Consider the following 14,842-nt stretch of genomic DNA (forward strand, 5'->3'; position numbering starts at 1 on the left):
CCCCGTGCTCGGCGCTTTATAGTGGTGTAGGAGAACCCATCTGCAAATTTCTGGATCAGAACGAGCTCGGGGGTGGACCACGCTCGCCCATTGGACGGAGAAAAAGGGGCGTGAATCTCCCCTGATCCTCGAATTTGCATATATCGATTCTACTCTGACGCGCCTGGAGGCGGGGCCAAACCGCCCCGTGCTTGCTGATTGGACGGATCAGAAGTGGGCGTGTATCATTCCTGATCCGACTTCTCTTCGGAAAGGCCGCTATTTGCACCCGCGGCTCGGCGCGCGTCCCGCACGAGGCCAGGACAGCCTGACGCTCGGTGCCCACAAGCGGTGCGGGAATGGCCGCAGAAGGAGAGGTGAAGGTGGTGGAGGGTTTAAAGTGCTGGTCCATGGCCATGGCGACGTTTGGAATGGCGGTGATGCGATGTTTGCGGGAGCGAGTTGTGAAGGTAAAGGTCGTGGCTGTTGGCGTTGTTGTTGTTGTGAAGCGGCGTTGCGGTTGGTGGTTGTTGTGTGATGGCGGTTGAGACGTGGTTGGTTCACAATAAAGATAGAACAGAAAAACGGCTATCTTAAACGGTCGCAGCCCGAATGAATCACATTTATTCCCTCGAAACAACAGGTTTGGGGCTAACTACACATGTACTTACAGAGATATCTCACCTACAGGACCTGAATGGTGGTTTGCGAATTTCCTCAACCGCAACAATATATATATATATAGAGGCCAGACACCCACAGTGATGAGAATACACCACCATAAGGTACGGTTAAACACAGAAAATTAGACGAAAACGTAAACAGCCACACAGGGACAAAAAGATAAGAGAAAGACACGACAGATCTCGTTCGGAAACCTTTGCTTTCATGAACTGGAAGGAGGAACTGTCCAACAGGCTTAACCCGAAGGTCAAAGTTCCCACCTCCCCCGCACTTTCCACGTGTGCTAACCCGACACATTTTGACGAGGAGAGTGAGGGTTGAGCTCTAGAAACAAGGTGATCGCGAACATGGGCAGCATTACCATGGAACTTGGTCATGTTTCGAACCACCGACCTCCCAGACTCAAAGTGGCCGTCAGGTAATAATCATTTCACCATCCAGTCTGGTATTACGTAAACACTCAAGTATATTTATTATTTTTTAAATGTTGTTTCTTTTGTATTGACATGCTGAATTCTTTATTTCATTCTTCATGTTTATACTACTCGAGGAAGGAGGATGTGCCAAGAAAATACTATTTAATGTCATATATATTTAAATATAATATCATTTTGGCCTTTAATTGCTATAAATTGAGTGTTGCAACCCTTGGGGTTGTTTAAGGGTCAAACCCACTGATTAGCTTAGGTTTCCCATCTCTGCTGTGGAGGGTAGAGAAGATAGCTGCAGTCGATATTTGAAGCAGTGGACATGGAAGATCAAACCTTTTTTTTTATGAGCCAGGGCAGATAACAGTCCATGGCAGTCAGCTTCAGTGAATACCAAAATTGATTTGCACATTGACAACATGGCCGGAGGAGCCAAACGGGGCAGAGATGAAACAAGACATGTTGGATGGAAAGTTCGTCATTACAAGTTATGTCCAGGAAGGAGGACATTTCATAAGCAGAGGTCTGGGTTGTGAATTTCACAGATTGTGTCAGACCAATGGAATCACAGAAGGGCTTATCTGCAGTGCTCTGGGAGGTTGTTTCAGTGTCACTCTCAGCCAATTGGTCGAAAGAAGCATATGTGGAGGAATAGTAGATGGGCGGCACTTCACGCAGACAAACATTAGATTGCTGCAGAGAGGAATTTGTCACCAGCGGTATTCCATGGGTTTGGAAGGGTTGGCACAGAATACGGACAATGGGAGATAGAGCTGTTCATGTAAACAGAAATCCCGCCATTGGTACGGAGGTGGAGCTTGTCGTAATGGAAGAGAATAGTGAGATTAAAAAAAAAATTATTGTTAATTTTATTTGCATTTATTTATTTATTTATTTCCCCTTTTAGAAGCAAGCTCTGCAAGTGGAATGCAATCGCGTACAAAAGGAGTTGCAACTGATGCAGATCAGCCTGAATGATCGAGATGCTCAGGTTCAGCTGCTGGGAGCCAAAGTGCAGGTCTGTAATTGTTGAATATCTCTTACAATCATCATTCTTTTACATCTCCTCTTTGCTGAAACTATGCATTAAAAAAAACAATCGATATTCTTAAGGTGAGCACTTGATCAGCATCCTGCCTCAATCAGTGGGACGTAAAACAAGTGTTTTGGATTGAATAAATAAAATGTGTTGACTGTTTTTCGTTTGGACCACATAATTGTTGTGATTTAATCTTTGGGACGGCGCAGTGGATCAGATGTTGCACGCCTGACTCGATCTTGCTAGTCTGGGTTTGATCCTTCGCGGAATAAGATACCGTACACTTCCAAGTTGCCATCTTTGTGCTTCACAGGCAGAGCTTTGCATTATGTAATGTGTCTTCTTTCTGAAGGACGAGCAGGGAACCCATCGCCAACGGGTTCGGAGATGTTTCACCTCAAATAAGCACTTTTCTGGAGTGTGTATCGGTCGAAATGGGAATTCAACGTAAAGTGATGACGTGGATCGTGACGCGCGGCACATGCTTACCTTTTAGACAATGTCGTACGCTCAGAAGAAGAACTCTCGTTGGTGATTAAAAATATGTGTCATGTGGGATGTTTTGATGTATATCACGCATAGCACGATACTCGCAAAACTCCAAATAAACAATAGTTGCCGTAGTAACAACAATATTGGTCATTTGGAAAATTTGAAGGATCAAGTGTTTTACCTGACGTAACGTTGTGCAAAACAAACTTGGTTGATGCATTTTCTAATGGCTGCCTAATAGGTGTTTTACATATTTTTTGGATGGAATTGACCAATTGACCTTTGACTAATTTTCACCAGATTTTATGCACATACAGTCGTGGCCAAACATATTGGCACCCTTGCACTTTTTTTTTTTCAAATGATGCACCATTTCTTCCAGAGAATTGTTGAAATTAAATCTTTTTGCATCGACATATGTATTTATTTGCTTTGCAGTGTAACAAAACCAAAAAAGCTGAAAAAAATTACTAAATCTTACCTTATTCCACACAGAAATCCTAAAATGGCTCGGACATTATTATTGACATTTTTTTTTTTGTATACCTTGTCGAGGCTCGCGTAGAGCTAACACACAATGCACAGCAAGGTGGGCATGAGACAAGAGGGGCGGGAGTGGGAAGGACAAAACAGTGGGGAACAGAGACATTAGGAGATCTGTGCAAGGGAGAGGGATGGGGCGGGGAACATGGGGAATACAAGATGGACATTACAGGGACTTTCAGGAAGGAAAGCAGGGAATCTGAAGTTCGGTGGGCTTGGGTGGATTAACGGGGGTAGAAAAGATCGAGGATTTGGATGGGGGATGATAAGAGGTGGTGGTGAACAGCTGTTTTGAAGGCCTGGAGGGAAGAATGGGATTGAATAGAGTGAGGGAGTTTATTCCAAAGGAGGGAAAAAAGATGAATAAAAGAGTGAAGGTGAGCAGTGATTTGTGATTTTGGTAGATTTACAAGGGGGTTGTTGGCGGACCTTGAGCGCCCTGCGGAAATGTGGTGGTGACCAATCGCAGAGAGATATATATATATATATATATATATATATATATATATATATATATATATATATATATATATATATATATATATATATATATATATATATATATATATATGTATATATATGTATATGTATGTATATGTATATATATATGTATATGTATATATATATATATATATATATGTATATGTATATATATATATATATATATATATATATATATATATATATATATATATATGTATATGTATATATATATATATATATATATATATATATGTATATGTGTATATATATATATATATATATATGTATATGTATATATATATATATATGTATATGTATATATATATATATATATATATGTATATATATATATATATATGTATATGTATATATAACCTCTGAAGGATGGCAGGCTGAGTCAACCCCACCTGGTATTAATTCAACAGCAGAGTGGGATTTGAGCTCTGGATCCTAGGATCCCAAGCCCACCGCCATAACCAGTAAGCCAACACAAGGCATACGAGTTGGTTCGGTGACTAGAGAAAGTGGATTAGATTTCGGACCAACCTATCGGTGGGATAAAAACGTAACCCGTTCAGCCTGGCGGAGGTATGCGCTTTCCCGAGTGCCCATCAAGTTAACGATACAACCGACGCATAAAATTTGTCTTGTCATTGTAATCAGATGTGCATTTAACTATCGATGAATCGCATGCTTTACTTTCCTGGATTCTGATGAGTCCCTCCTTCCTGCATTCCTTTATGCATTTAATCTCTGCCCATTGTTTCTATATTATCCAACATCATAACTTTCTCAGATCCCTTTTTTTAAAATCGCTGACCTTTATGCTTTTGCTTCCTGGTTTGCAGTCTCATGACTGCATCGTTGTTTTCTCTCCCAGACTCTCTGTGCAGATCTCTCGGTTACACAAGCAGCTGTCGTTCATGAGGAAGAGTGTAGGCGCAGGGCGGAGAGTGCGTTACAGCGACTCTGCGACCTTGCCAAACGGTATCACGATCCAGCAACTTTAACAAATGGAACATTTCTCTTAATTCACAGCTTTGCTGTTCTGCTGCAATTGATGGCAGTGCCTGCCACCGCTAGAGATGCTGAATGGTTATCTCATGGGCCTGGAAAGTGATGTGCACAGCAAAAGACAGCCCAACTGCTTCTTGAGGGATTTGCAGATAATGTGAAGACTAATTGAAAAGATAAAGAGGGACGGCCTGAGGAAGTTTTTACGCAATGTTTTAATAGATGATGATGATGTTTCGTATGCAGCCTATGGCTGCTGGTTGTATCATTGGTTAGGGATGCGGCGATGTTGTTGATGCAGTGCCCCGATTACCAGTATTCTGGTGCTCATTTCGCTGACCTCAAAAGGATGATAGGCTGAGTCAACGCCCTGGTGTTAATTCAGCGGGACGGGGTTCGAACTCGATACCCTAGGATCCCAAGTCACCACCTTAACTAAGCCAACGTCAGGCTATAGTGCCCCTGCTACCAGTAAGCTGGTACTCATCTTGCTGACCTCAGAAGGATGACAAGCTGAGTCAACCCACGTGGTGTTATTTCAACGACATGACAGGGGCTCAAACCAAAGACTCGAAGATCTTAAGCCAGCCACCTTAACCGTTAAGCCAACACCAGGCTTGTTTTAATAGATGAGCAATCATCATCGGGGGAGGTTTTTAAAGTACTAAAAAAAAAAAACACGAAAGTTTAAAGTGATTCCAGAAAGCAATCTGAAGTGTAAGGTTTTATATACAGTGCTGAAGACATGTATATATCAGGTGAGAGGGGAAGGAGATGAGGCGGGGAAATTGGTTTGAGTATGTGGGTGGGGGTGAGGGGCGGTATCAGTGACTGGGGATGGCAGAGATGCGAAGGAGGATTCACGTGGGTGTGTGGAGGAGGGTGGAAGGATTGATGGCGGACAGAAAAATTTCAAGGAAATTGAAAGGGAAGGTTCTGGTGTCCTGTGTAACGCCGGCATACCTTTACTGCCTTAAGATGGTGGTACTGAAAGAGAGACAACAACAGAGGCTGCAGGTTTGTGAAGATTGAGGAGGGTGGATGAACTGAGGGAGGAAATTGGTTTGCAGGTGAGCTTGATACCACTGAACCTTACCTCTTATCATGGGAAAAGAAGAAGGAGGAGAAGAAGAAGCTAATTATCCTTGCAATTTTGTTTCTGACCTCTTATTGTCAAATGCTCGTCATCACCACCTGAAATATTCCTGCCAACACTATTCCAAGTTTCATTTTGAAACCTGGCAACATGGTTCTCAATTATTTGTGAGAGCAAGCGATTCGTCATGGCCGAGTCAGTATGAGTGATGGCTTTGTTTGAGGTGGCTGTTCACTGTGGGATTGGTCACCTTGTTGCTGTTGATTATCCCACTTGATAGTTTGTAAAACTTTGCCATCTTGTTGTTGCCATGGCGAAATGGAATATCCTCCCCCCCCCTCTTCCTTCCTCATCCAGTGCCAAGCTTATGAAGAAATCTGTAACTTTATTTCATGTTGGACTTGGACATTATTAGATAATTTACATCACAAATTGCTCGGATATTGGTTGATAAAGGCCAACTGTATCACAGCATAAGGGATTTGAACCTGGGATCCCAGCATTATGAGCCATGTATGGGGATGGGAACAGCAAAAGGCCAACCCAATGTTTGAATTGTGATCATTTCTAATCTGTAACCACTTGGGCAGCCCCAGGTGAGCCATGGATGTGAGAGCAGATAATAATTTATTATAATTTAAGTGATCGCAGCGTGCATCATGCTTATTAATAAGAGTTTTGTGACATACTTGATAAATCATTGTATGATCAGGTGTTTTCAGAGATGTTGATGGGAGAAAAAAATCTGTGCCATAAAATGTCGATGAATGGACTGGTACTCCTCTTCTTCCTCTTCTTCTTCTTCTTCTTCTTCTTCTTCCCTCTTCTTTCTTCTTCTTCTTCTTCTTCTTCTTCTTCTTCTTCCCTTTTCTTTCTTCTTCTTTCTTCTTCTTCCCTCTTCTTTCTTCTTCCCTCTTCTTTCTTCTTCCCTCTTCTTTCTTCTTCCCTCTTCTTTCTTCTTCCCTCTTCTTTCTTCTTCCCTCTTCTTTCTTCTTCCCTCTTCTTTCTTCTTCCCTCTTCTTCTCTCAGCTCGCATCAGGTCATCGTGGGCAAGGAAGAGGCCCTGGGGATCGCCTTGGAGCACCTAGCTGGTTTGCAGAGTCGCGTCGCCTTTGCTGGATCACGCTTGGGAATTCTTCAAGGTGCAGTGCTTATGGCGGGTGCATCAGCAAAACGATTACTAACTTTAAACCAGAAGGGCACTCGGTAGAGCGCATACCTCCACCACGTAACGCCTGATCCACAGAACATATCAGGCCCAATACATTTTTGATACATCGTGCTATATATCATTTTTGACCCTATCTCTCAATGGTGAAGAATCACTAAAAAATTCTAGTAGTCGGATCCGGATCTTCACCAAAATCGAATCAATTCGTCCTTGTCACACACCGAACCTTCCCATCAAATTTCATCCGGATCCGTCCACAGCTTTTTGAGATATCCTGCACACAGACAAACAGACAGACAGAGAGGGGTGAAAACATCACCTCTTTCACCTTTGGTGGTGGAAGTAATGATTAGTGGTTTCCAGTGTGCTTGTATATGCCAATAGGTGTACAGTGGGATGTCTGCTGTTTGCAGGTTTGTTTGCGAGGAGAGAGGCATTCGTGAAGCTCGAGGTTCAATCGCGTCTGAAGAGTCATGCACACATCGATGAGGACGATGGAGATATGGAGAGGTTGTTTTTTCTTTTTTCAATATGGGTGTAATGTATGGTTTATGGAGGAACTAAATAAGACAAGGATGGTTGTGTCGTACACAAATCCAGAAGGAAATGAAGTAGTGAGCAAACGAGTATAATTTCTAAAGATTCTAAGCATTAACTTCACGTTGGATGAACATCCAGTTTCTCTTCGAGGTTTGGTGAACTGTTGCAGGAAATTCTCAATAAATGAGGCAGACCTCCACTCATTCGTTCCTCTTTTTCTCCCACTTGTCGAACCAACTTCCACATTCTCTTAAATCCCATTCTTCCCTCCAGGTCTTCAAGACCGCTGTTGACCACCATCTCTCAGATCATCCCCAATCCAAATCCATGATCTTTTCTACCCCCGTTAAGTCTCCAATTCCTCCTCCTTTCAAAATTCCAGTTTTCCTTCCTGAGAGTTTCCTTCTGTGTCCATCTTGTCCACCGTGTGTCCTTCCCTACCCCTCATTCCTCCCCACACTCAATATTTGTCCTAGTCTGACTCTATTTTGTCCTTCAACCTTGATGTTGGTGTTTCCCCCTCTCTCCAATGTTACCTTCGTTCTGTTGTCTCCTGATCTGTTCAGCGTTCTTGATCTTCCACGAGCTGTTCGTGAAAGAAAAACAAACAAACAAAAAAAAAACAAAAGAAGGAACTTTGGATTTGTGGATGTGATAAAGCGACTTTATTTGTCCTGTAATTTATCGGGGTATTTAACATTTTTATAATTATTATTCTTTCATGCATTTTACCCATCTTCCTCCATCAGGGTGAGTCGTGCTGAACTGCAAAACCTCTTGGGTGAGCGAGAGCACCTTGCCACCCGGATGAAACGTGATGCTGCTGCCATCGAGAGCAGAATCGCACGGGCACGGCAGGATGGTAAGGCAGGTGCAAGTGCAAGTCGTCGTGATCAGGAAGATATGATTTGATTACAGTACTTAGCTTAAGAAATTGACGATTTTCAGCTGCTGGATTGAATCGATGTGGGCTTTGAAATGAACCTAATAATACCTTCTTGAATCTGAAATTTTTTGTATTAAATGTTTGATACAGTAAGTTTTGGATGGATTTGTGAGACGACGCTTTGATATTTTGTGGCACTTCCAGCCGAAGAAGAACTGCATGAAGTGAAAACCAAAGCAGTCACCGAAGGCCGAAGAGCGGATGAGACACAGAAAGAGGCTGACGCACTCACTTGGAAGTTGAAAGAGGCACAGAAGGAACTGCAAAGTGCACAGCAGGGTGAGTGGGCATGCGGCACATACAACAGGGTGACACATATCAAATATGCTGCAGGTCAAAGCATCATCTCCATATTATGTACAGAAACGTAGAAAAATGTTTGCTACTACCCTTATATTCACTGGATACCCTCTCTTCCAAACCTCACCTTTCCAACTTACCTACCCGCCTTCCTATTTTATTTGTTCATCTCACTTAAATTGGTAATGTATGAATAGCTCAACAAAAACTTTTAAGCACTTTATTAAAATTAGAAAAAGCATTTTTCTAAAATGATGTTCAAAGTGGAACCAAAATGCTTATACCTATGTTTAGTTGTTTACGCTAAACTTTTGTTTGATATTAGAGGAATACGTAACTTTCGAAGTGATGTATGAACGCTAAAATGAGGACTATTGAGCATGCGCCGAGTGTGTGTAAACAATGACTCGCTTATGCTCACCAGGCACTTTTAACCTGCCGTTAATAGTGTGAAATTTGTGATTTAAATGGTCTTTTAAACATAGTTTTAAGGATTTACACAAAAGAGTGGCAATTTCAAAACTGTTCACCACAATTGTAAAGCCTGGTTTTGGCTTAGCAGTTAAGGTGGCTAGCTTAACCTCTTAGGGTCTTGAATTTGAGCCTCTGTCGTGCCGTTGAAATAACACCGGGTGGGTTAACACAGCCTGTCATCCTTCCAAGGTCAGCAAAATGGGTACTGCATCAGGGAAAACAGCAATGCTTCCAGAAAAAGAAAAAAAAATGATGCAATCAACAGACACAGGCTGCATGCGAAACAACAACCATAATTGTTCAGTTCCTGAATGCAAATCAGACTCACTGAAATACACGAATACAAGAAATATCCGTGGATGAGAGGAGTCAGGTTCGTACCATTATATTATCTGTTCATGTAATTAACTAGCAGCAGCAGTGGAAAGAACACACGCACACGCACACGCACACGCACACACACACACACGCTTCTCCTTTCGCCAAGAGATGCAAAAATCTAATATTTATTTTGTGGCTCTGGAACGAAACCCCAAAAATATGTATTTATAATGTCATTCACAGTCCACGCAACTCCCACACCCCCTCCATCCAAGTGTGATGAATGGAAAATGTCGACACTTTAAACTTGCCCTGTGCATCAACAAGCCCCAAGTATGTCCTTCCCATCGCTTTGCAGCAACACAAACAACAAAGGCTTTCTGTTTCACAAGCGGCCAAAGAACCCCAAAATGGCCAGGACTTGGATGAAATTTGTGAAAAAATACCAGAGTACACTGGAAGAATAATCGCTCAATGGAATTGTCACAAAACCCAATATTATTTGATCAATCAATGTCCAACCGGCAGTCAGGTTGAGTCAAATCTAAAGCCGCTGTTACACCTTGACGTTTTAGCCAGCGTATGGCAACGTATCAAAATGTATGTAAAACGCTGGCGTACGCTGAACTATTGATGTTTTAAAAAAAATTTTGGGCATATAACAACGTGTTGGACGTATGCATAACGTATTAGTAACGTACACAGAACGTTTTAATCACATATAGATAACTTATACCAACAAATGCTGAGCGTGTTGTCGGCGTTCACAACCTATGCCCAACGATAGTCTAACTTATGCATAGCGCTCGGCAGCGTATCGCCGACGATCACGTGGCGTAGGCTATTAATAGGCTGCGGCTCGACGATTCAAATCATAACCGCACTAGACATCAAAGTGTGAATCCGCTGTCACACCTTGACGTTTTAGCCAGCGTATGCCGACGTATGAAAAATTTGCTGAACCAAGCTGGCACACGTCGAATACGTTATGGGTAAGTTTTGTATACGTTAAGAGCATGCTGGCATACGTCGTAGTACGCTGGTATACGTCGATAAATTTTCAGCATGTTGAAAATTTCTCGACGTACTCGGCGTATGACACACATTCCGCATACGCTGGCATAAGTTGTCGGCACGCTACGCGATCGTTGACACACGTCGACGTACGTTACTCATAAGTCGAAACGCGTCAAGCTAATGGTTCGAGTCAGTGTTCCAGACTCCCTGGTTTTTGTTTTTTATCTTGCCAAAACAAAGTTTTTGCAAGATATGTAAGTCAGCTTGTCTGTTTTTTATTTATTTATTTAATTATTTATTTTTGGTCTGTAATCACGTATAAAAAATTCTGCAGAGCACAGTTATCATTGGAAATTTTTGTAACTTCGCATATCAGAGGCCTATAGAGGTCCCTTTCAGTGCACAAATTTTTGAAGGTCAAGGTCACTGTCGCAAATCAGGGGAGTCGACGAAACCCTTATTTTTTGAGTAATTTTGATCGGATCGTCTTCAAACTTCATGAGAATATCGTGCATGGTCTGGCGCTCAGCTGATTAATTAACCTCCGCCATCTTCAAAGATGGATGGAGGTGACTGTTTTCACCCCTTTCTGTTTGTTTGTTTGTGAACAGTATTACGGAAAAACTCTGACGGATTTCGACGAAACTTGGTGGCGGGGGGTTAGGTATGGTCCAAGGATCATGCCATTAAATTTTGGACTTTGTTGTTGCCCCCCCCCCCAAAAAAAATTTAGAGAATTTTTTTTTTTTTTAGCATTTCTACATGTTTTAAGTGATTTCCAACACCCTCCCCCAATTTTTTTTTACCCCCGCCCCCCCCCCCAAAATAGAGAATTTTTTTTTGCATTTCTACATGTTTTAAATGATTTCAAACCCCCCCAAAAAACAATTGTTACCCCCCTCTCCAAAAAATTGTTACCCCCCAAAAAAATTAGAGAATTTTTTTTTTGCATTTCTACATGTTTTAAGTGATTTCCAACACCCTCCCCCAATTTTTTTTACCCCCGCCCCCCAAAATAGAGAATTTTTTTTGCATTTCTACATGTTTTAAGTGATTTCCAACCCCCCCCTCCCCCAAATAAAAATTGTTTGAGAAATCTTTTTATTTCTTTGCATTTCTACATGTTTTAAGTGATTTCCAACCCCCCCCCCAAAAAAATTGTTAGAGAAAAAAATTTGTTTTTTTTCATTTCTACATGTTTTAAGTGATATCCAATCCCCCCAAAAAATTGTTACCCCCCAAATTTTTTTTTTTTTGCATTTCTACATATTTTAAGTGATGTCCAACCCCCCCCAAAAAAAATTGTTATGCCCCCCCCAAAAGAATTTTTTTTTGCATTTCTACATGTTTTTAAGTGATTTCCAACTCCCCCCCCAAAAAAATGAGAGAATTTTTTTTTGCATTTCTACATGTTTTAAGTGATTTCCAACCCCCCCCCAAAAAAAAATTGTTAGAGAAATTATTTTTTTGCATTTCTATATGTTTTAAGTGATTTCCAACCCCCTCCCCCAAATAAAAATTGTTTGAGAATTTTATTTTATTTTTTTGCATTTTTACATGTTTTAAGTAATTTACAACCCCCCAAAAAAAATTGTTACCCCCCCCCAAAAAAAATTGTTAGAGAAAAATTATGTTTTTTTGCATTTCTACATGTTTTAAGTAATTTCGAACCCCCCCCAAAAAAATTGTCACCCCCCAAAAAAATTGATTTTTTTTTTTGCATTTCTACATGTTTTAAGTGATTTCCAACCCCCAAAAAATTGTTACCCCCCCAAAAAAATTTAGAGAAAATTTTTTTTGCATTTCTACATGTTTTAAGTGATTTCCAACCCCCCAAAAAAAAATTGTTACCCCTCCCCAAAAAAATTGTTCGAGAAAATTTTTTTTGCATTTCTACATATTTTAAGTGATTTCAACCCCCCCCCCAAAAAAATTGTTTGAGAAAAAAATTTTTTTTTTTTGCATTTCTACATGTTTTAAGTGATTTCCAACCCCCCCCAAAAAATTACCCTCACCCAAAAAAAGAGAATTTTTTTTTGCATTTCTATATGTTTTAAGTGATTTCCAACCCCCCAAAATAAATTGTTAGAGAAATCTTTATTTTTTTTTTGCATTTCTACATATTTTAAGTGATTTCCAACCCCCCCCCCCCAAAAAAAATTGTTTGAGAATTATTTTTATTTTTTTGCATTTTTACATGTTTTAAGTGATTTCCATCCCACCCCAAAAAAAATTGTTAGCCCCCTCCCAAAAAGGGGAATTTTTTTTTTTGCATTTCTACATATTTTAAGTGATTTACAACCCCCCCAAAAAAATTGTTTGAGATATATATATTTTTATTTTTTTGCATTTTTACATGTTTTAACTGATGTCCAACCCACCCCAAAAAAATTGTTTGCCCCCCCACAAAAAGGGGATTTTTTTTTTGTTTGCATTTCTACATGTTTTAAGTGATTTCCAACCCCCCCCAAAATAAATAGTTTGAGAAATCTTTATTTTTTTTGCATTTTTACATGTTTTAAGTGATTTGCAACCCCCCCAAAAAGTGGGGGGAATTTTTTTTTTGCATTTCTACATATTTTAAGTGATTTCCAACCCCCCCACAAAAAAATTGTTACCCCCTCCCCAAAAAAAATTGTTAGAGAAAATTTTTTTTTTTTTGCATTTCTACATATTTTAAGTGATTTCCAACCCCCCCAAAAAAAAATAGTTTGAGAAAATGTTTTTTTTGCATTTCTCCATGTTTTAAGTGATTTCCAACCCCCCCCCAAAAAAAATTACCCTCACCCAAAAAAAATACAGAATTTTTTTTTGCATTTCTACGTTTTAAGTGATTTCCAACCCCCCAAAATAAATTGTTAGAGAATTATTTTTATTTTTTTGCATTTTTACATGTTTTAAGTGATTTCCATCCCACCCCAAAAAAAAATGTTAGCCCCCCTCCCAAAAGGGGGAATTTTTTTTTTTTTGCATTTCTACATATTTTAAGTGATTTACAACCCCCCAAAAAATTGTTTGAGATATATATATATATTTTTTTGCATTTTTACATGTTTTAACTGATGTCCAACCCACCCCCAAAAAATTGTTAGCCCCCCCCACAAAAAGGGGATTTTTTTTGCATTTCTACATGTTTTAAGTGATTTCCAACCCCCCCCCCAAAAAAATTGTTACCCCCCCCAAAAAAAAATTGTTAGAGAATTTTTTTTTTTGCATTTTTACATGTTTTAAGTGATTTCCAACCCCCCCAAAACATTGTTACCCCCCCCCCAAAAAAAATTGTTCGAGAAAAAATGTTTGTTTTTTTGCATTTCTACATATTTTAAGTGATTTCCAACCCCCACCCAAAAATATTGTTACCCCCCCCCAAAAAATTGTTAAGAGAATTATTTTTTTTGCATTTCTACATATTTTAAGTGATTTCCAACCCCCCCAAAAAAATTGTTTGAGAAATTTTTTTAATTTTTTTGCATTTCTACATGTTTTAAGTGATTTCCAACCCCCCACCAATTTTTTTACCGCCCCCAAAAAATAGAGTTTTTTTTTTGCATTTCTACATGTTTTAAGTGAATTTCCAACCCCCCAATTTTTTTACCCCCTCAAAAATAGAGAATTTTTTTGCATTTTTACATGTTTTAAGTGATTTTCAACCCCCCCCAAAAAAAATTGTTACCCCCCCCCAAAAAAGGGATTTTTTGCATTTTTACATGTTTTCAGTGATTTCCAACCCCCCCCCCCAAAAAATTGTTACCCCCCACAAAAAGGGGATTTTTTGCATTTTTACATGTTTTCAGTGATTTCCAACCCTCCCCCCAAAAAAAATTGTTAGAGAAATTTTTTTGCATTTCTACATGTTTTAAGTGATTTCCAACCCCCAAAAAATTGTTACCCCCACCCAAAAAAAAAGATTTTTTTTGCATTTCTACATATTTTAAGTGATTTCCAACCCCCCCAAAAAATTGTTTGAGAAAATTGTTTTATTTTTTTGCATTTCTACATGTTTTAAGTGATTTCCAACCCCCCCAAATTTTTTTTACCCCTCCCCAAAAAGAGAATTTTTTTTTTGAATGTCTACATGTTTTCAGTGATTTCCAACCCCCCCAAAAAATTGTTACCCCCTCCCAAAAATAATTGTTAGAAATTTTTTTTTTGCATTTCTATGTTTTAAGTGATTTCCAACCCCCCCAAAAAAAATTGTTACCCCCACCCAAAAAAAAAGAATTTTTTTTTGCATTTCTACATATTTTAAGTGATTTCCAACCCTCCCCCCCAAAAAATTGTTACCCCCCCCCCCAAAAAGGGATTTTTTTTTGCA

At 39.8% G+C, this 14,842-nt stretch overlaps 1 protein-coding gene across 11 annotated transcripts in view; it reads left to right on the forward strand.

Moving 5' to 3' along the window:
- CCHCR1 (coiled-coil alpha-helical rod protein 1) overlaps positions 1–14,842 on the forward strand; it is an 89,848-nt gene that overhangs the window by 58,343 nt on the left and 16,663 nt on the right. For all 11 annotated transcript variants that reach the window (XM_085845103.1, XM_085845076.1, XM_085845110.1 and 8 more), the window contains 6 exons: positions 1,999–2,109; positions 4,529–4,635; positions 6,788–6,900; positions 7,343–7,439; positions 8,219–8,331; positions 8,560–8,694. In XM_085845103.1, coding sequence (XP_085701229.1) covers positions 1,999–2,109; positions 4,529–4,635; positions 6,788–6,900; positions 7,343–7,439; positions 8,219–8,331; positions 8,560–8,694 — 676 coding nt within the window. The remainder of the gene's footprint in view (positions 1–1,998; positions 2,110–4,528; positions 4,636–6,787; positions 6,901–7,342; positions 7,440–8,218; positions 8,332–8,559; positions 8,695–14,842) is intronic.

Source organism: Eptatretus burgeri, chromosome 1 (assembly GCF_056783735.1).
Source record: "Eptatretus burgeri isolate ZD-2024b chromosome 1, Ebu_testis_v1, whole genome shotgun sequence".
In the NCBI taxonomy this organism is placed as follows: Eukaryota; Metazoa; Chordata; class Myxini; order Myxiniformes; family Myxinidae; genus Eptatretus; species Eptatretus burgeri.